This window comes from Asterias amurensis, chromosome 9, assembly GCF_032118995.1.
Source record: "Asterias amurensis chromosome 9, ASM3211899v1".
NCBI classification, from domain to species: Eukaryota; Metazoa; Echinodermata; class Asteroidea; order Forcipulatida; family Asteriidae; genus Asterias; species Asterias amurensis.
In genome coordinates, this window is record NC_092656.1 from 14,395,202 (window position 1) to 14,417,051 (window position 21,850).

Genomic DNA, 21,850 nt, shown 5'->3' on the forward strand with positions numbered 1-21,850 from the left:
TCGGAATACCACATCAGTTCAAAAAGCATTTTTTCTGGCAGTTATATTTTCTCCCATTATTGGAGCCCTTGTTTTTGGAAACAATTCCATTAGGACTAATAAGAGAATTATGTTTCAGGGATTTGTAAAACACTTAATTTCTGGGTGTTTTTTAAATACATTTTTTGCTGATTAATGCATTTTCATATTATTTTCCTTTGTCTTATTCTAAATAGCACCTATGATCAATGTGAGTTTCGACCAGGACCTCATCTGAATGTTATCATGGGGCCTAATGGAACCGGTAAATCCACAGTAGTGTGTGCCATGTGTCTAGGACTGGCAGGAAATACAAGCTTACTCGGAAGAGCAAAGGAGGTGAATAAGCCCATTCAATTCATTCTTTATAAAAATCTCCAAACATGTAATCATTGCAAAAGTGACTACAAAGCTGCATCACTGTTTTTTTAGCAGTTGGGCCTATATGAATCACAATTTCCATTCATCTGTTAACGGGCTTAGTAAGCTTCTTAACCATTTTGTTGAGATGTTTTATGGGATCTGAATGCCTTTAGTTTATCCATTATTCAGTTACAGCCATTTTGTGTGGTTCTTCTTGCGGTTTGAAGGAATTGTTGAGTTTGAGCTCCTATACCTGTATAAGAACGTGAACAAATGGTGTTGAATGGCAGTTTCGCTATTCCTATTGGTGGACAGCGCGTCATTTTGGGGCGTTTTAAAAGGTACCCGACACTATTGGTAATTACTCCAAATAATTATTAGCAGAAGAACCTTACTTAGTGACGAGTAATGGGGAGCTGTTGATAGTACAAAACATTGCAAGAAACGCATCCCTCTGAAGTGACGTAGTTTTGAGAAAAAAGTAAATTTCCACGAGTTGATCTCGAGACCCCGGAATTAGATTTTGAGGCCTCAAAATCAAGCATCTGAAAGCACACAACTTCGTGTTACAAGGTTGTTTTTTTTTTCAATCATTATCTCGCAACTTCGATGACCAATTGAGATAGCATTTTTACAGGTTTGTTATTTGACGCATATGTTGAGATACGCCAAGTGAATATACTGGTCTTTGACAATAACCAATAGTCTCCAGTATTTTAAATAGTTGAAAATGACCGGCTTGAGCTGTTTATAACTGGTTGTTTGGATTCATTTAGATGCATACTACGCGCACGAATGCAAATATCCAAAAACATAAAAATGCAACACACGTCAGATCTCAAGGACGTCGGAAAACGGATAAGATTTACAGAGTTTACTTTATTACGCCTTTTAACCCAAAAGGCATTTATGAATGGGATTAAAAAAGTAGTGACTCATTCCTCTCATAAAAACACATGTTTTAGTGACAAAAGCTTTATTTAAAAAAAATACCACTTCCAGGTGACTTGAATAAAAAGTTAACTAAGGTTTAAAAATATTAGTTTCGATTGTATTTACAAATTTACGAGTAGGCCCCGACCCGAGAGGGCACTGTTCGTGACGTAATTCAAGGCGCGATATTTGAAGAGAAAATTTGTAGTCGGGGGGCCCCCGTACATTACGTCTGGGAAAATGGCACATCAAAACAAATTTAGACACGATTTTACATACATACGTACATTGAAACTTGAACATGTTGAACACCTAGTGGTTTTTACAAAAGCTATTGCTGCTATTTTTATTTAACTATGCGACTTTTTAGTGACCAAATGGGTTGTAAGATGTGGGTCTGCCTACGTATTATTATTACGCACTATGGCTGCTGTATAATGTGCGGACGGTCACACAGGACCTGCACGCACAGTGAATTGCATGCGGTACCAACAAAAAATCGTGTCACTTGGCAAAAGCTATAAACATACCCTCAAAGTTCAAACTTACCTGAATTTTTTCATGTTTAGCAAATGCTCCTCTGGGTTCGTCACGTCTTTCAGATACCTTCTTCGACTTCCCACTAGCTGGACAAATTGTTGGGACAGCGTCGTGTTTAAGAATGGCTCTTCTTGTCATGTCAAATGAGTGGTGTATCCCGGATTCGAAAGCACGACGGCTCCAAGTGTTCGATATTCAAATTATTCGCCCAGGCTTAGTAAACATGTGTTTGAATTGTTAGTTAAAGAGTTGATTGTTTACCATTTAATTTGGCCACAAATCATCCATGTTTATTATTGTTTTAATTTACAGGTGGGGGAGTTTGTAAAGCATGGCAGTAACAAAGCAGTCATTGAGCTGGAGATTTACAAATCGCCTAAGAATGTCACCATACGACGTGAAATAATCAAACAAGGGAATAAGACGTCTTGGTCTCTGAACGGGAATCGCTGTAATATGAGTGATGTCAAAGAGAAAGTGAAGAGTCTTAATATTCAGATTGGTAATCTGTGTCAGTTTCTGCCACAGGTGAGTGTCTGAAGATAATTGTTGTCACAATTGAATTACATTGTTTTTTGAGCTCACTGTCTTAGCAATAACTATTGGATCTGCCCCACACAGAAAATGGTCTGTCACACACAGAGAAAGAAAAGCACCTACTAGTACTATGTGATAGTAGATCATGAAAGGACTTCTGACCTTTGAACCTTTGAAGGTGGACAGCATAATATTTTCTTTCGGGGACCATGTGCTATTTTTAGACTGTTTTCATCTTGAAAATCGCGCTCCATCTTTGGCTGTTTTATTCGCATGTTTATAACTCAAAATACGCCATTTCAAACTTGGAGGGCGGCTGCGCCTGGTATGCAGTGTAAAGCAGGGCTTCTCCAGGCGGTATGCTTACTGAAGGTTTAAGTGTGTCATGGCCGAGCAGATAAGAGCACCGAACTGAAGCTCTGGTGATTCTCTTCAGCAGAGTGTGGGTTCAAGTCCCTGTTGTGACACTTGTGTCCCTGAGTAAGACACTTTTAAGTGTCAAGAGCCAACTTCGAAGCCTTGTCAACATTTTATCAAATGAACAAGGGCTCTATCATTAATTTGAGACAATCACATGTGCCCAGATTGTAAGTGGCTTTCCAAAACATAAAGGATAGAGCCTTTGTTCTTTAAATAAAATCTTGAAAAGGCTCTGAAGTTGGTCTCGACAGAAAATATCAAAAACACCCAAATTCTTTGTGACCTTTGACCTTGGCAACAGTTCCCCACCGGCATTAAACTAACACCATCTGTAAAAACAAGTCCAATCTATATCTTGAGCAAACTTTGTTTTGGAGACCCATCTCCTTCATGGTTCGCCAACATTTTGAAATTGGTGGATATTTCTCACTTTCGGTTGCCACAGCAGTGCATTGGCCTGTATTGTGACCTTTGATCTGTAATATTTGTTAGCGCCACTCAAATCTCATTGGGTTTTGCTTTATATGTGTTGCTGCGAATCTATATAATCATAAAATGCACACAGTTTTAATGGGATCATATGGGCGCGTGGATTCCTAGAAGATGCAAAATCGCCCAAAATAGTGTAGTTTCATATGACCTTTGACCTTTTTTATACTGGTGGGCCAACATGATTCTGATTATTTTTCAATTGAAATCTGTTTAGGAACACTCAACTTAACCAAATACAAGAAAACATTGGGGGGATCTTGTTGGCACAGATACTTACAGTAATGAGAAAAATGAATGTTGTGCCAATTCTAGATCCCAAGATTCTTTTTTCATTTGTCTTTAGATAAAAACCGTTCCACGCACTTTGCACTTTAATTTGTTTTAGGGATGCAAGCTCTCTCATGCGAACTTGTTTAATTCATGGGATCTTATGGGCGCATTGAGTTATAACGTGTAGGCATTGAAAATGGCACGAGGACATTGTTCGTCAAAGGTTCAGGTCCGCGTAACATGGAAATCATTGAAATCCCTTTTTTTTTTACTTTTGTTATAAGCCCAACTGGAGGTTTCAAAAAATGTTTTACTTTTGTTGGGACCAGCTTGGCGCACACTTTTGTATTTACAGGGAATGTACTATTAATTGTTTCACGAGGGCTTTTTGGCCAAAACTTTGATAACTGATAACTCCCAAACCGAAAGCGTCAGCAAACTAATATTCTGGGTTTATTCATTTGGTATGATGATGTATCACTCTAATTTTTTGGAAGAAGATCTGAGAACCCATGAATCACATCTCCCCCCCCCTAATTTGGTACATTCTTACAGGCAGAGGCTCTTAAACTCTAAAGCCATGTTTCCCGAGCCAATGGGTAACTTACCTATTTCAAGTCCAGTGCGAACAGCTTGGGTAACTTTCCTGACAGGTAGGCCCTGACTTACTCACGCCGCGTGGTTAGTTTATCCATGCCAAAGATCAAGCCAAAAACATTGATAATTTAATGCTCATCGACAAATATTAAAGTGCGGTCAAAGGTTATGCAGGGGCGCAGCTCGGTTAGTTTACCCTTGGTCCTGGTAAGTTTAACTGAGCCAAATAAATTCAAGTGCGGACGGTGGGAAAGTTGTCGGAATGTCACCCAGCCTCATGGTTAAGTTTCCCAAAATATTAATCCTTTGCAAACACGGCTTAAGTATTTCTCTCCACCTAGAGGGTAAAATGGGTACCTGTGAGGGCAGTCCGGGTTCTTGTGATTGATTTAGCTTATAGTAGTGCATTAGTAGCGCAGGCTGTATACTCCCCAGGGAGCTGAGATGGTTTAAGGAATTTATTTAATGGCCCAGTAAAAGGGGTAATGATGTTGGAGCGCTTTGAGAAGTCCTTCTGGTGTGCAAAGTTTGAAATTGTTTCTCTCCACCCAGCGGTAAAATGGGTACCTGTCAGGGCAGTGATGGTTCTTGTGATTGATTTAGCCGAAGAGTGCATATTTGTAGCACAGGGAGCTGAGATGGTTTAAGGAATGTATAATAAATAGCCCAGTCAACTCAATTTGAGTTTTTATTCTTCTGTAGGACAAAGTTGTGGAGTTTGCCAATATGACGAACATTGAGTTGCTGGAAAACACTGAAAAAGCCGTAAGTATTTTATATCATTATTGTGTTGACTATATTTGTGGAGTTAATGTTGCACAGATGTTTGGCCTGTGTCCTTTTATAAGCAAAACACTTAACCATTAAGTTAAGAGGTAGTAGGCAATATGACCTTTGTTTCGAACCAGCAGAGAGTTGCGAAAGTTTGATTTTTTGTTTAACTAAAATATGAAGTAAGCTTCAGTGAAGTTGGTTTTGTTCATCTGTTAGAAATGTGTCCATTATTCAGTAATCAATATATAACAACTAGGGAATGTAAATAAAGTTCAGTGTTATCGTAATTAATTTGAGACATCGATACAAGTCGGTACTTTAAAAGTGCTAATGATTAAATGATTATGCTGTCGTTGGTTCAAATCCCACTCTAGTAAATTTGTCTTTGTTCAACCGAAGATCACAAGTGAATTCTGTGCATTTTATGAGAATATTTGTTGTCTTTGGTGGTTTAATTTTGCTCAAACAAGAACGTTGGTGATGTTGGAAATGGCAATTGGAACTGGTTACAAGCAAAGGTATACCTTTGGTTTTTGGAACCATTGAATTGTATTAATTGTATTTCAATACTATCCTGTGAAAACTTCATTTCAAAAGTTGGTAACGTTATTGAGATGTTGCTGAAAATTATTGAGATGTTGCTGAATAGCAATAATCACAATTTAAAACATTTGATTTTGGTGAACCTTTGGTGCGGTCGCTAGTCAACCTTGCTAATGAGAACACCAAAGAAAGGGTAAAGTATGTTCTGACGGTGCATTGCCTCCCTGAGGCTTTGAATTGACTTATTCATTTCTCATTAACAGGTTGGCTCTCCTGATTTGTTTGAAAACCACTGTCGACTTAAGAACTTCCACAAGGAACAAAAGGAGCTTCTTCTGAAACAGAAAGAGGAGTCTGACCATCTTGACAAACTGAAGCAGAAGAATAACCGTCTTGAAGCAGATGTCAAACGTTACCAAGAGAGACAACATCACTTGGAGGTCATAGAAACACTCGAGAAGAAGAAAGCCTGGGTGGTTAGTATCCCTGATTGAAATCATATGACCACTGGGTCACTACACTATATTGGTACAATTTACATCACCCTCATATTGGTAACAAAAATCTGAAAAATGTTCATGTTGACTCTTTGCACTTTTGAAAAAAATCTACAGTTACAGTGAATCGCAAACCTAGTAGCTCATGTACATGTATGACTTGGTCAGTTGCATTTTCAAGCGCAATTTGTTTATGGTGCTTTAAATAAGGGAATAAAAGGGTAGCGACGAGTTCTTAAAGGCAGTAACGAGAAACGTCTTGCACCAAGACTAGCGCGTAATATCCGACAACAAACGGTTATAAACAGAGCTCCAGCTGGTCATTCTCAACCGTTTAAACACCCCCACGTGATGCGCTTACCACCAATAGGAATAGCGAAACTGTCTGAGGTATTTATGAATGTACATTATTAATAAATACTTTGGACAGTGTCTCCATTTTGATTGGTTGAAAGGACATCACATGGGGGTGTTTAAACGGATGATATAACCACAGCCAAAAGTGTTTCAACACAGCTAGCCTATGTGTGGCCACTGAATCAGCATAAGGAGTATACAACTTGGATTTCTCACGTCCTATTCTCGTTCATCACTTTGTATTTTAACCAAGCAAGCTGAATTTATCCTTGAAAGTTGGAGGGTTATGAAGCTTGGTAAAATTCAGGGTAGAGTGTTACATGTATGGCTATATTTGAGACAATTTTTAAACAAATTTTTATTAAAATTCGTTCTCGACCAAAACAATAAAATTGTTCACAGAGAAAGAGCCCATAAAGTTGAGTGAATGCACTGAAGTAGGAATCTTGTTGATGTTGTGTATTTTTCCCCTAATGCAGGAGTATGACATCAAACGTAAGCTCTACCTAGAATACAAAGAGAGACAAGAATCACTGAAGAAGGAGCTGAAAGAAGCCCATGCTTTAAACTCACCTATTCAAAGTCAACTGGATAATTTTGCAGAAAGACTTCATGAAGTGGACATAGTCATTAAGGAAAAGGTAACAAGTGATCAAATACAAAGACAATGGAACATATTTTTAAAGGGAAGGTACACTATTTGGTAATTACTCCCTCTGAAGTAACGTAGTTTTTGAGAAAGGTTATTTCTCACTAAAATAATAAAAGACTTCTAGCTAGAAGTCTGTTATTCTTATCTGAAAGCACACAAATTCGTCCAACAAGGGTGTTTTTCTTTCATCATTTTCTTGCAACTTTGATGACCAATTGAGTCCAAATGTTCACAGGTTTATTATTTTATGCTAAGGATGGGATACACTAAGTGAGAACACTGGTCTTTGACAATTACCAAACATGTACCTTCCCTTTAAAATGTTATGACATCATCAACATGCTGAATTGTCATTGGCTTGATGTATGGAGTCATTTACACGTATATGTTTGTTACACACAAGCTTTGTCATGATTTATTGACCATATTTTTTTTTTCAATTTGTTTTGTAGACAAACGCAGGACGACTTTTGGCCAACTCAGCCAATAGGAGACATGAAAAGATTGGTGACTTCTCCAATGATTTGACAGAGATTCAAGATGATTTAAAATCCAAGCAGCAAGAAGAAGAAAAGCGGGCCAAAAAGTAAGAAGGACTGATTCCTTGACCCTTCCCATGAAATATGCTAATTACATTCACGCATGCGTTAAAGACCCTGTTGGTTGACAAACGCCATAGAGTTGTGCACTAAGCAGGCGCAATCGCATCTGCGTCACGCACCCATTACTAGTGTGCAAAACAGCGTGATGTTCCCTCATTTTGTGCGCTTTGTGCAATTTACATATTTCATGGGAAGGGTCTATTGGATTACATTTTGGTTTTTAATCTCTATGTCGATACTTGTTTTGGTTTTCTTTGTTTTTACATTCGGTGATGCTGCAGTTTGAAATTTTATTACAAGTTTAATTAAATCCTGGACTATTTCAAACTGAAATAGCTAAGCTCAATGTTGTATAGTGTCAGTTGCGAAAAACTGTATTTTAATCAAGGTTTTATTTTCAGAGTCAAATTCAAGAATACTTGAGGTACATGTAGATGACACTTTAACCTAAGTATTGCACTCTTACTTATTCCATACAAACACTGTATGCTGACACCAACTGTAATTTTTTTGTGGGTCAAAATACATTAATTTGTTCCTGTATACTGTTTTCCCTTATAGGCTTAGGTCTTATTGTACGTATAATATACAAACATATACATGTAGATTCTATTTAACTCTGCAGGATTCGTGATTATGAGAAACTAGTGGATGGATGGAACAGAGAATTGGAAGGAATGCCACCAGCAGATGACATCAAGGTAAATAATTGCTTTTATAATATCAAAGTCTTATAAAGAGACGTATCTACCAAACAAGGTACTCAAGGTGCTTTCAGAGAGATAGGTTTTTGCAGTTATAACAGCCAGGAACACTTGGGCGAACCCCTTCTCTTTTCGACTGGGTTCTTTTACATGTGTTACATGGGACCAACGGCTTTATGTCCCACCCGAAGGATAAACCAATGGTCCAGTGCCTTGCTTTAGGACACAAGTGTCACGGCTGGGGATTCGAACCCACACTCTGCTGATCAGAAACAACAGAGTTTGAATTCGGTGCTCTTAACTGCTCAGCCAGGACACTTTCATGTTTTATATACTGTTCAAATATTCAAAAATTCAATATAGGAGTCTGAACCTTCCACTTAAAATTGTGCGTGTTACATGGCTTTGAATGCCGAATGCGCTATAGCCAACCGGTCTTAAACAGCTCCAATATGTCGCTGTCATTGGAGGAGGCACCTTATTGTTGAAAAAAAAAAATTTGTTGAAGATTTTGTATTTTAATTGTTTAAATAATTGATCAATTATATAAAATATACGGCCTATCAAATTACAAGAATCTATGTGTGAGGTATTTAAAACAGATTTAAAGGGAAGTTACACATTTGGTAATTAGTCAAAACAAATAAGAACTTAAAAATTGACTTGGTAACAAGCATTGGAAAAGCGGTTGATAGTATAAAACATTGTGGGAAACGACTCCCTCTGAAGTAATTTAGTTTTTAAGAAAGAGGTAATTTCTCAAGTCTTTTATTCCTATCTGAAAGCACACAATTCGTCCAACAAGGGAGTTTTTTTTTTCTTTCATCAAATTTCCACAGGCTTGTTATTTTGTGCTTATGATAGGATACACCAAGTGAGAACACTGGCTTTTGTACAGTGTACAGTGCCTTTAACATTGAAATCTTGACTGTTCAATTTCACTCAGCTTCATTTCTTGAAATAGAACAGTCCGGATTTTACATTGTAGTTATCAGGGGTTGCCCTTAACTTTTTTTTCAACTGGCCAGCAGGACCAGTTGGCTTGATTTTTCACTGGTCCGCCAGGTTTTTGACTGGTCCGTCAAATTTTTTGTATGTTTTTTTAACTAAAAAAATACTGTTGTATACCAACTGCTCAATTTTTAATCGCCGCTATTTCAAAATTCAACATGAATTGCAATGTCAACTTAACTGCACTGGAAGCCATACTTTATTTATGTGTACCAAGTTATTGTGTTCGTAAGGGGGCTCACTAATTTGAGAGTATTTTTTCTTTAAAAAAAGTAATAACAATAATCTTATTAAAATTAATTTAATAACAGGTCAAATTATTTGTGAGTGCAAATTGGAAAATTTAACATGATCTTTATTTAGGTAATTTTTTAGTCTACGGTTTATTGTAAGCACTGGACATCGAAGTATTCCTAAGTACGAAGAACATTTGTATGAATTTGCTTTTATTGTTTTACTTAATAAAAAAAAACACTTTAAAACCGACTGTTAAAAATATTAACTTTTTATGTATTGCCTTCAAATCTACAGTGGGGAGGGTTTACGTGCGATCACTTAAGTTATTTTATCATGTATAAACATTGCCTGTTTGTACTTTTAATAAGTATTCATAAACATAATATCTTCCCACTTTCATCCAGAAAAAAAACCAACAAAAAGTAGACATCAAAATAGTTGCAACATCCATGGAGAAGCATACGAGTTTTACGGTATTTTTTTAATTATGTGTATGGAATGGTCGGTGCCGGCGTCTGTTTTGTGAAGAAAAAATTCATTTAAAAGCAGCAAAAACAACTGCGCCTTTGTTAAACCATGGAGGTGTTGCATTCGAGAACCCAAGTCTTTCTTGAAATTTGAACCCGCAAAAAAAAAACCCAAGCAACCGCGCATTATATTTGACCAATAAAACCATGGAGCCAAACTAGATTGTCGACCGATCTCCCGCAAAAAAAAACAAGCCCCAAATAACCAAAACAAATAAGCAAAATCAGGACGGAAGAACCATACTAATCCCAATTAAATACTCCTTTTTGCTCATCCAGAGTATCCTAACTTTGTAATTTTTGTTCAATGAAGCCTCACCGTCTCGCTCGTTTTTCGTAAACACGCTAGACTCTTTTTCCCACACGGAAATCTGCTCCGTTGACGACGACCATGCTGCTGCTGACAGAATGCGTTTTGCTTGTGGTCTTTTGTCAAGGCGATTGAAGCTAGTTTTGTAAGCTATCGTGTACTTTCACCAATAGAGGGCGTCTATTCTCACGCTATCGAATATTCTGAAACGCCCTCTAGCGTTCAATGTTTCTTACACTTTTTGGCACACGTGAACTAATACGAAGACTACAAGCATTTGCGTTGCATGATGGGATTTTGCGCTGTGTGTACATGTGTATGCGTTATCGTGGGAAGTTTGCCAGCGTTCAGCGGCACTTCGGGTGATTTTTTTTACGTTTTATCCAAACCTTGAGTGAATGTTTTTACGTTTTATTCGAGCCTAAAAATATTTAAATAATAGTCATGGTTCTGTAGTACCGCTGCCGATATTTTTGACTAAACTTGGGCAATATTACGATATTATCGAATATCGCGATATTAATTTGGAAACGATTTCGATATCGGATGGATTTGGTTTTAATCGAAATATCGATATATCGCGATATATCGTGATATATCGCGATAGTCGCGATATATCGATATATCGATTAAATATCGCGATGTATTTGCTAGCTGAGACATCTTGCACCCCATAGGTTTGGAGTAAAACCAGAAGAATAGGTCATTAGAACACCTCTCTAATGCTATGACTGTCTCTCTACAACTTTCACTTGGAGTTTTAAGACTGATGATGTCAAATTTCATTAATCGCGATTATATCGAATATCGCGATAAATTGTCGGCGATATATCTTGAATAAAATAAATCGATATCGCCCAAGCTTATTTTTGACTGGTCAGCCGGACCAGTTGGCAAGGTGTTTCAGCTGGTCCGCTGCGATTTCTACTGGCATTTGGCCAGCGGACCAGCGTTAAGGTCGAACGCTGGTTATATTTTCCTTTATTGTGCTCCTACATGTATACATGTATATGCATCAATTATCTGTACTGTATTAATGAAACAGGAATTTATACTCACTAAAATAGTGGGCATTCAAAGCTTGTACATGTACACTAGGTGTATGAAGCATGTCAACAGACACACAAAGGTGTAATACATGCTCATTGTTTATCAACAAATCTGAGTTGATTCTGCAGAAAGTTCCTCTTAAACTTGCTTATACATGGATATCCAGAATGACTTTGCTCATTTTGCTCGTTTATTGTAGAAGAGCTAAGTTAAACATTCATAAACTACATCGATAGCACGGACAGTGCTCATTGACAGACTATTTGAAACTGCACCTTTTACCCAATTAGGCAGAATGCAGGGTTCAAACTTGATACAGTTGTGGTTTTATTTGTTCACTTTTATTTTTTGCCTGGAAGAAAAGTAAGGCTCTATGCCCTTCTTCTAGGAACACAAAAATACCTTCTTAATGTAGCGGAAGATCCTAAGCAATAGAATGACATCACCATACAGCAGTATTAATTGTTGCATTTGTTTTGTTATAATTATCCACAACAACATGTTTTCCCATTCCCATACAGAGTGTAACCTTCCTATAATGAATGACTCAAGAATGGCAGAAAATTAATCAAACTTTTATGCTCAGTTTTAATAAAACACAACTTTGCTCATGAATTTGCTGAGGTCCTTGTAAAACTGTATGCCCTTCCTCTAAGCACACAACACTTTGTTCCCTAATTTTACTTTGATTGCTTTGATTCTATTAATTTGAAGGACCCTGACATACATTGTATAGCTGACACGGTCAGACAAGGTCAGACAATAGATGCTCTACCTAATCATTAGATGTAACAAGCTATTTCTACTGTTCAATGTCAGACCTGTTCATTATCTAACATGACTTACAGCCTTAAGGCCCGGTCCCACTGCAGCGATAACGAGAGCGATAACAATAACGACACAAAGATAACGCATTCTATTGGTTGAATGAGCGTGTGCGTACTCTACGTGGAGCAATTCAACCAATAGAACGCGTTCTCTTCACAGCATAATCGTTATCGTTTTCGTTATCGCTGCAGTGTGACTCAGCCTTTATCCCCTATTGTGCTGCGTAAAAAGGTGGTAAACTACTGAAGTACAATGTATCACACACCATACAACGGTTGAATCAATTGAAATTATTTCATGCCTGGAATTACACGCAGGCCACAGAGGCAATGACCTCTGTTGCCCATGATCTTGGCCTTGTTGCCCCTTCAAAAGTTTCCCATTGACTTAACAATGGATGTGCCTTTTGCAAAATGAAAATGGCCTTGCCCTTTCAAAGTTTAAAATCCATGCCTGTGTTTTTGGTGATGCATCCTGATGGTACACAATGTATACCAATCTTCAAATTGTCTTTTTTACCAACAGCCTCAGCTTGATGAGAATTCGAAGGCGTTGCGAGGTGTTGTACGAGAAGTCAATGCCATTGATACTGAGTATAATGCTATCAAAAGTGAGCGTGAAGGTCTACAAAGAGACAAGAGAGGTATGTATAAAGCATCAGAAGAAGACCATAGAAAGTTTCCAATATACTGACCTTAAGTCACTTTGTGGTATTCAGGAACTTATTGGTGTGGTTTACCAAATCTTGATACATCATTAGTGACGAGTTTATAGGGGCATTCAGTTAAGTTTATTCTGGGATGCATTGCCACCAAATGTAGTATTTTGATTGAAGAAAGTTTATCCCATGTGCAAGTTAATTTTAAATCAATTCCATAGTCATACTCGACCGAGTATTCAATTCTGAAAACACTTTATTGAAAAATTCTGTTAAAAGTGGGATTTAAAACGTTTCCTTGATTGGAAATGAATCTTGAAGTGACACTATGTGATGAAATTAGGTGGTTTGGAAACAGTTCTTTGATTTCTGAGGGTTGGTGTCCGTTTGTGAACGCTGCAGCTAGTAGAGATGCGCGCTGTCACCTCGTCAAACATGAAAGGATTCAACATTGGTACGCCCTGTCACCTCGTCAAACATTCTGTTTAAAGATCGGTAACAGGTTTTTTTGCTGTTCTCAGAGTGAGGAAACACTGTATTCAGCTGAAGCTTTTACATGTAAATCAGCATTACGCCAACAAAAAAACTACTTGTGACTCTACCTTCTTAAAGGGTCCACATGTATGTACTTTTTCCTAACACAAAACACAATGTCCACAGATTTACATTAAAATTAAACAGTTTGAAAATTATGATAGTAGAAAGCTTCCCTTGAAATTTTATTTACTGAGGTGCTGTAGTTATGGTTAGAAAGATGTTTTAAAAGAAGAATACAATGATCCACACAAGTATCACTCAAAATTGCCTGGTTTTACTTTTACTGCGAGAATTAACACGTTCATGCAATTTGACTCCCATAAATGGCCAACCGTGTTAGTCGACGAGGTAAAAAGAAAACCACGCAATTTCAAGGCACATTTGTGTAGATCATTGTATTCTACTATTACAACATCTTTCCATATATGTATTTTAAAGCAAACGGTTACAGAACGCTTTTCAAAGACCAACTGGACTAATCCAAGGCAACGTGTTCCTTTTAAGATTCTCCCAGCCTGACTACCACTCAGAGCCATGGCTGACCAATGTTCTTAAACTGTTAGTGATTTGAAATCCTCTCAGGTATTAATAAATAAAGTGAGTTTCCCTCTGTTTCCGTTAACCTTGACAGATTGTGAGACGAGGTTGAGAAAACTAAATGATCAGAAAGACATGAGACTCAAAGAGCTTCAGAAACGCTACCGAGATACATACAATGCTGTGGAGTGGCTTCGATCCAACCAAGACAAGTTCAAACATACTATACACGAACCTGTGGCTTTGGTTGTAAGTATTATTCGGGGAAAAGTTTGGAAATGTATTTAGATGGAGGAATTTAAGCCAGGGCTTGGGAAAAAAGGCCACCAAAATTTGTCTTTAACTTTTAAAAATAATGTCCAAGTTGCTCACTTAAGCTACTTTTAAATGTAAATGAAAAGTTAATTACACAGTGTCCAGACATCTAAACTTTGTGTGCAAAAGACACACATCCCATATGTGTATCTCAACATGTGGTCTACAATAGACCATATTCACAATGCGCAGCGCACATACATGTACACGCCATCTCCTGTCCCCATTTTGTGTGTCAAAATGTGCACAAAAGGATGGCACACTTGTTTACGCACCTCTGAACTATGCACTTCCACCATTTTCGGCCTTTTTGGGGAGTCCATTCCTTTTGTACATGTTTTGACACAGAAAATGGCAGACAGGAGATGCGCATGTACAGTATGTGCACTAGTGCTGGGCGAATAGTGAAATTTTGTTATTCGGATACCGCTGGCCAACTATCCGAAATTAACCGGATATTCGAATAATTTTTTCGCCGCTAGAGGGCGCTATTTAATAAAAAATAAAAAATAAAAAATAAAAAAAATATTTTTTTTGCCGTTAGAGGGCGCTGTTCGTTTGTGAATGAGATCATATGGGCGGATTGATATAAGTTTTAGACAGTGTCACTCGGTTCATTCATAAAAATGACCGGATCTAATTTAAAGATGGCGATTTGCTTTTTCTTTTGATCGTGATTGACTCTACGTGAAGGAAAACTTTTGTAATCTTTGAACAAATTACGTCAGAAATGTCATTGTTTTAAATCTTCACGGAGGTGAGCATAGTTATATACTTAATATATGCTGTTTTATGCTGTTTTAATAGAAAACATTCATGTCAGTTGTCGCCCAACGTCCGCGGATATTCGGATATTAAAGAATATCCGGTTACTCGGTTGTAATTACAGAAATATCCGGTTTGTAAATAGGTATTCGCGCCCTATGCGGATATCCGGTTAAGAAAAAAAAGGCATTCGCGGTTACGGATAGGAAAACCTATTCGCCATTAACCGGATATTCGAATAATTCGCCCAGGCCTAATGTGCACTGTATGTTGTGAATAGGGTCTATAGATAGCCGTGGTGGTCTTACACTTTCGTATTGTACTACAGTGACGTCCTGGATATTCAGGGTACATTTCTTGGGTGGAAAATTTTAAAAGCTTCATAACTCAAATCTTACCTGCAAGAAACCACTAATTTGAACAGATTCACATTCCATGGCAGCAAATATTTTTCTGCGGTGGGTTTTGATCTTCATATATTCTTCACAAATCTGTCATTTTCATGAAATAATGCAGCTACCAACGTTAAGGAATTCCCATTTAGTGTCCGTACTCTCACAATCTGCCATGCGTTGCGTTTGCGTGTTAACGCTGTGCAGTCAAGATACGGTGACCAATAATTCTTGCATCTTGCGTCTTGCACGCGAATGTACACGCGTATCTACGGCAGCAGACAACACTCTGAGAAAACGATCCAAAGTTGTGTGCTTTCAGATGCTTGTTTTCGGGACCTCAAAATCTAATTTTGAGGTTTCAAAATCAAATTATGATACTTTAGTGGAAAACTACTTCTTACTTGAAAACTACGTTACTTCAGAGGGAGCCGTTTCTCACAATGATTTATACTTTGAACAGCTCTCCATTGCTTGTTATCAAGTAAGTTTTTATGCTAACAGTTATTTTGAGCAGTTACCAATAGTGTCCAGTGCCTTTAAAACTAAAAATGTTGTATTTGTGTTTATTCAATAATGACTAATCCTTGACTTTGTCTTGAACATTCTTCAGATCAATGTGAAGAATAAGGAGCATGCTAAGTACGTAGAGAAGGCTATACCTCTTAATGACATGTTGGCATTCGTATGCGAGGATGCTGATGATATGGAGATGTTTGTCAATCTGGTAAGTAGATATTAGATTCCTATTACATGTAAGTGACCCTGAATGACCTTTCTTTTCTCACCTATCCTCTTAATTACATTTATAACACACCTCTTGCTTGTTCTGTATTCTGGTTGGCTGAAACACGGTCACGTGGGATGAACTAATATAGTCTAGTGATTGCGCGCGCGTGTTTTGCGGGAACTAGTTACAGAGCGGGCACTAGTCTTTGAAAATAGTGCTCGGTTACAGCGCCCTCTCTTGACTTGAACCGTGAACATCAACTACAAAACTTCTTGTCTTTTCCAGATTTCTGTTCTTATTTCACATTTAAGACCGAGCTGTGTTATAAAACACATCTTGACTGGCATAGTTTGGTAACTAGTGTACATCTATTCCCCCTCGGGCCTGTGAGTGACCAGAAGAGGGGCCTATTTCCCTCTGCCGTCGGCCTCGGGAAATAGGTCACTCTTCTGGTCACTCTAAGTCCCTTGGGGGAATAGACGTACACTAGTTACCAAACTATACCAGTCAATATGTGTAAACTAGTACACGAGAGCTGCTCATTGTCAAATAAAGTGTCAATTATTCGTGTTTTTTTTGGGGGGGGGGTCAGGATACTAATTAATGTACTTTATTTTTACTTTTAAGGTACGAGACAAACAAAAACTAAAAATCAATGTTGTGAAGAGTCCAGCCGAGCCGCTAGCTAATTTCAGACCCCAACGACCAATTGATGACATCAAGTAAGTGTTGGCTGTGCATGTGTATTGAATGAGACACTGAGTGGTCTGCACTGTGATGTTATTACCACATCTATCAGCCTGGTCCTAGTATACAAATATTCGCCTCAAGAAAATAGAACGCTCCGGGGATTACCTCGGGAGTCATAGTTTTACCCATTGCACAAGTAAAAGCAGTCAATATTTGTTTTATACCACCTCCCAGACATTTCTAAATACTGTACTTATTAAGTTACAGACCTGAGTGCTACAATCCACAGACAATTCGAATACAGATTGTGAAAACTTTTACTGTGCTGCATGTAGTGTCATGTAATCCGAGATAGTTATCATCCTCGTACACGCAACGGTTGCTGGATACTGCACGCCATGTGATAGTCTTCGGACTAGCGCAGGGCAAACCGATGCACTATCACATGCAAATCGATGCACTATCACACAACCATCCTCTAGTCCAACTAAGACATATAAAAATAAAAAGGCAGAATATTGGTGAGGGGTGTTATAATACCAATAACATAATGGATCAGTTTGTGTTATATTGTGGGAAGAAGAAAGCATCAAGGATTCTCTACTAGTTCACTTAAAGTCAATCCTTGGTGACTTGTAATCCTACCCACTGAGCCGACTAAGTATTTACTTCTTGTTTAGAGATGAGGATCGTCAAGATTTCCAGATTTGAACTTTAGAGTCCTTTAGAGTTTTGTAGGCTGTTCCTTTTTTTTTTTTTAAATGATATTATATGGAGAACTAAATCAAGCGAGGCACAGAGTAAAGTCAAATGCATGATACCATGCAATCCTATGAAGTTACCTTGAGCCAAATTGATTTATACTGATTTATACTGTAAGATGACAGTATATTGCACAAACCATGTGCGCTTTGCTTTTAGCGTTCCATGATTCTTCAACTGCAAGTTTGTATGGATGCATGCATAATATTGATAGACTCTTGGACCAGTTTTGAGAAGGTATATTCTCTGGAAAAAAATCACTTTCTTGATACAGTTATTGTATTTTTTGCTGGAGAAAATTGTAGGTTAAAACCCAGAACCTTTGAGAAATTTCAAGATGATATGTTTCTTACGCAGTCAAGTATAGCTGCCGATGATTGCTAAAGCTGGTTCATACTTTAGCCAATGTTTTTCCAAAGATAATTTGTTTGTTACAATGGTTTACTGCCAGTGAGGTTCAGACCAGGCACTGACATCTAAACAGATTGTCCATATTGTAAAAAAAAAACATCAGTTCAAATAATTTCAGACACCCACTCTTATCCCTGCTTGTTGTTTATCTCTGTCTCATGTGTTGTATTTCTTGTAGACGTTGGGGATTTAATTACTACCTGAGAGAGCTCCTTGAGGCCCCAGAAGCTGTCATGGTGTATCTGTGTAAGATGCACAAACTTCACAACCTCCCTCTTGGTAGTAGAGTCACTCAAGAAAACATCGATAAGGTCAGGGCATTAACCTAACCACTCTCAATCCAAATCAACGTTTTGTTAAATGCTGGTGGACTAAGCACTGTAAACAATTAAAACGTGGTATGCTTTCTGGCATAACACCACAATCAGGGTTCAGCAATTTTGTTTTTTGAATAACCATTGTGTGTTTGACTTTGTTATATTGCGGAAGGATCCCAACAGAACACTCGAGGGAGAAAGTATTAAATTGTTTATTTAAAAAAAGAAACGAGGAAGTACCTTTTTTTCCTAAGTAATTTTTTTTGCGTGAGACGTTCAAATAATTGCATAGAGAACAAGTTGATTTTGTTTCAAGAACTTTAATTAATTTATTTATAATTGTTCTGGTGTGTTATCATATTGGAATACTGTTCATCAATTTGTTCATACCCAACATGCACAAATTGTGAGGGGTAAGAGGGTAACTTTAATAAACAATTTGTAATTTGTTTTTAATTTCTCAGGTTGTGAATGAGTCCAACGTGACCAGGTTCTACACACCAGACTACCATTATAGTGTCAAACGCTCACGGTATGGTAACCATACTCGCTCTACTGATAGTAACTATATACAAGACGCCAGACTACTCAACATCACCGTCGACATGAGTGCAAAGAGAGAACTTGAACAGGGCATACAGGTTAGAGGTTTGATAATAATAATAATAATAATAATCTGAGAAAGACCCTTGAGATCTAAGGCTACGGGACGTAGCCCGACTCGAGGAATTACCGGCACAAAGGAAAATGAGATCTTTCTTTTGCATGCTGTGGTAAAATGAAATAATAATAATAATAATAATAATAATAATAATAATAATAATAATAATAATAATAATAATAATAATAATAATAATAATAATAATAATAATAAACGTATTTATAATGCGCCTTTTTCCAAAGGATAGAAAGTGCCAGGTATTATTACTGCAAGGAGTGGGGCGAATTTTTGAGATATAAGACCTAATCCTTAAGCACCATGTAATGGTTTACAAGGTGCTGTGGCCCAATATGCTGCCAATCCAGCCAGGAACGACGGAGCAAACCCCATCACTTTTTGATAAGTGCACTGGGTTCTTTTACATGCGTTTACACAACACATGGGACCAACAGCTTTATGGCCCAACCGAAGGACGAAGCAATGGTTATGTGTCTTGCTTAAGGACACAAGTGTCACGGCTGGGGATTCGAACCCACACTCTGCTGATCAGAAACACCAGAGTTTGAGTTCGATGCTCTTAACCGCTCGGCCACGACATTTGGTCATGACCATGGTCTTGATCAGTTAACACCATGACCAACGGGATTTGCTCATAGGTCTCAACAATTTTCACAACTTTAAACAAAAAATTTTGGAGTGGAGTGGGATAATATCATCGTCACAATTAAACCATGACAAAACCAATTGGAGAAAACAAGCTCTCATTAAATGTTCTGAGAATTATTTCTCTTTAGAGAAATCAAGGGTTTTGTTCGCCACGAATCAACCAAACCTTGGCCGAAAACCATGGATGTTAACCAACCATGGCATAATTATTGTTTAAAGCTTTGCATGAAGTTGAGAAATTAGAAGACACTATAAATTGATAGTAAATTTGCGGGTACAACCATGTGTGAATCTCTGTTGAGTGAGTGTTGGCTCTGAAAAGAGCCGGTTTGGTCTCAATGTTCCGATTAGTATACTCAGCTCGTGTAGACTCGTACTCCTGAAGATGAGCAGAGTATAATGTTTAAAATGTTGAGACTAAACCGGCTCTGATCTTTTCAGAGCCAACACTCACTCAAAAGAGATTTACACATGGACAAGTTTTCTATGTATTTATAGTTTATTCAAACCATGGCATGTTTGAATCTTAGACTTGCCTCCTGTGTTAAATACAATACCAATAGCCTGATGTTTCATCGTAACCCTGGTTTGTCTGACCTAAAAAGTTCTAGAATAAAGGAGAATTTTGAGGATCCCTGGATTTATACAAGTTCTACAGCACCTTGTGAGAAACGGCTCCCTCTGAAGAAACATTTGAGGAAGAACTAATGTCTCACTAAAATATTTTAATTTGATTTTAAGGTCTCAGAATTAGATTTTGAGGTCTCAAAATCAAGCATCCGAAAGCCGCCTCCTTGTGCAGCAATGGAGTTTTTTCTTCCATTATTCTCTCTCAACTTCAAAGACCAAATTGAGCTCAATTGTTCACATGCTTGTTATTTTGTGCACATAATGTTGATATATTTAATAAACATGTTGAGATACACCAAGTGAGAAGGCTTGTCTGAGTGTCTTTAATGATGTTATTATTGCACACATTCCTACTGCAGGAGATTGAGATTCAACTAGGCACTGGTAAGCAGAGATACACTGAGCTACAACGGCAGAGACAAACCCTAATGACTACAGATAATGAACTCAAAGAACAGAAGAAAGATTTATTACGTAGAAGAGATAGACATAAGACCATTCATCAGTGTATTGCAGCCAAGAAAGAAGCGTAAGAAATTGAAAGGTTTTGTTTATTTATTTTGATGAGAAACCCCTAACATCGCAAGGCCAGACAGCCAGTTCAAAATGAGGACTACACTTTGAAGTGTCGACTGCCACCAGGGGCACACTGCTACATACTCATGTGGCTGAAACAGGGTTTCCCCCTACACAGTCCGTAAGGATGTAGGCATAGGTATCATCCCCTAGGATGCCTGGCTGGTAGAGCAGAATGCACTGCCTTCCAAACTTAAGTCTTGAGATAAGAATAAAGTATAAGCCCTTTAATATTGGCCCATTGTGGTAATACGACACTCACCCATAAATATGATCAACATTATGAAACACATAACTAACAATTGGCTATAATAATATAGTGATAATAATAACACCATTGTTATAGCGCCTTTCCTAAAGCTGCAAAGCGCTCAGAAACTAACAAGAACAAACAACAACAATTGGGATTAAATTTAAAAAACAACAGGAGAACCATGACCAGGCAAAGCCCACAGCATTGATGCAAAGAAAGTCCCCCCAAAGCCGGACTCTCTATGACAAGAACGTCCTGGCCAAGACGGGCAAGAGTTACTGAATAAAAAAAAGTATGGTTTCAGTGACCTTTTGAACATGCTAACGGAGCTAGAACTTTTGATGGAGTGTGGTGTGGAATTCCACATCTTAGGCCCTAAAACTGAAAATTCTCAGGTTCCTGATTTTCTGGTGGTTCGAGGAATATACAAGTTGCCCTGTGAACATAATTTGCTCTTGGTAGCCCTGGTTTCTAAGGAGTTGGAAATGTATATGGGGAAAGTACCTAACATACTGTACACATTTCTTTTATTTGTTTAGGATACAAAAGTGTCAAACCTCTGCATTGGATCTAGAGGTGGAAGCAACAAAGGCAAAGGAGAAGATTAGACAAATCAATGAAAAGAAAATCAAATTGGTTAAGGAGTTCAGACAGAATGTTAAGGTATGTAGATCAACTAATAAAGGCA

At 37.8% G+C, this 21,850-nt stretch overlaps 1 protein-coding gene across 2 annotated transcripts in view; it reads left to right on the forward strand.

The window, feature by feature from the left end:
• Positions 1 to 21,850, forward strand: part of LOC139941693 (structural maintenance of chromosomes protein 5-like) — a 35,670-nt gene that overhangs the window by 2,425 nt on the left and 11,395 nt on the right. For both annotated transcript variants that reach the window (XM_071938296.1, XM_071938297.1), the window contains exons 2-16: positions 216 to 357; positions 2,167 to 2,382; positions 4,873 to 4,935; positions 5,751 to 5,963; positions 6,821 to 6,982; positions 7,446 to 7,579; positions 8,221 to 8,296; positions 12,788 to 12,905; positions 14,089 to 14,243; positions 16,080 to 16,193; positions 16,824 to 16,918; positions 18,238 to 18,370; positions 18,841 to 19,017; positions 20,693 to 20,862; positions 21,702 to 21,825. In XM_071938296.1, coding sequence (XP_071794397.1) covers positions 216 to 357; positions 2,167 to 2,382; positions 4,873 to 4,935; positions 5,751 to 5,963; positions 6,821 to 6,982; positions 7,446 to 7,579; positions 8,221 to 8,296; positions 12,788 to 12,905; positions 14,089 to 14,243; positions 16,080 to 16,193; positions 16,824 to 16,918; positions 18,238 to 18,370; positions 18,841 to 19,017; positions 20,693 to 20,862; positions 21,702 to 21,825 — 2,092 coding nt within the window. The remainder of the gene's footprint in view (positions 1 to 215; positions 358 to 2,166; positions 2,383 to 4,872; positions 4,936 to 5,750; positions 5,964 to 6,820; positions 6,983 to 7,445; positions 7,580 to 8,220; positions 8,297 to 12,787; positions 12,906 to 14,088; positions 14,244 to 16,079; positions 16,194 to 16,823; positions 16,919 to 18,237; positions 18,371 to 18,840; positions 19,018 to 20,692; positions 20,863 to 21,701; positions 21,826 to 21,850) is intronic.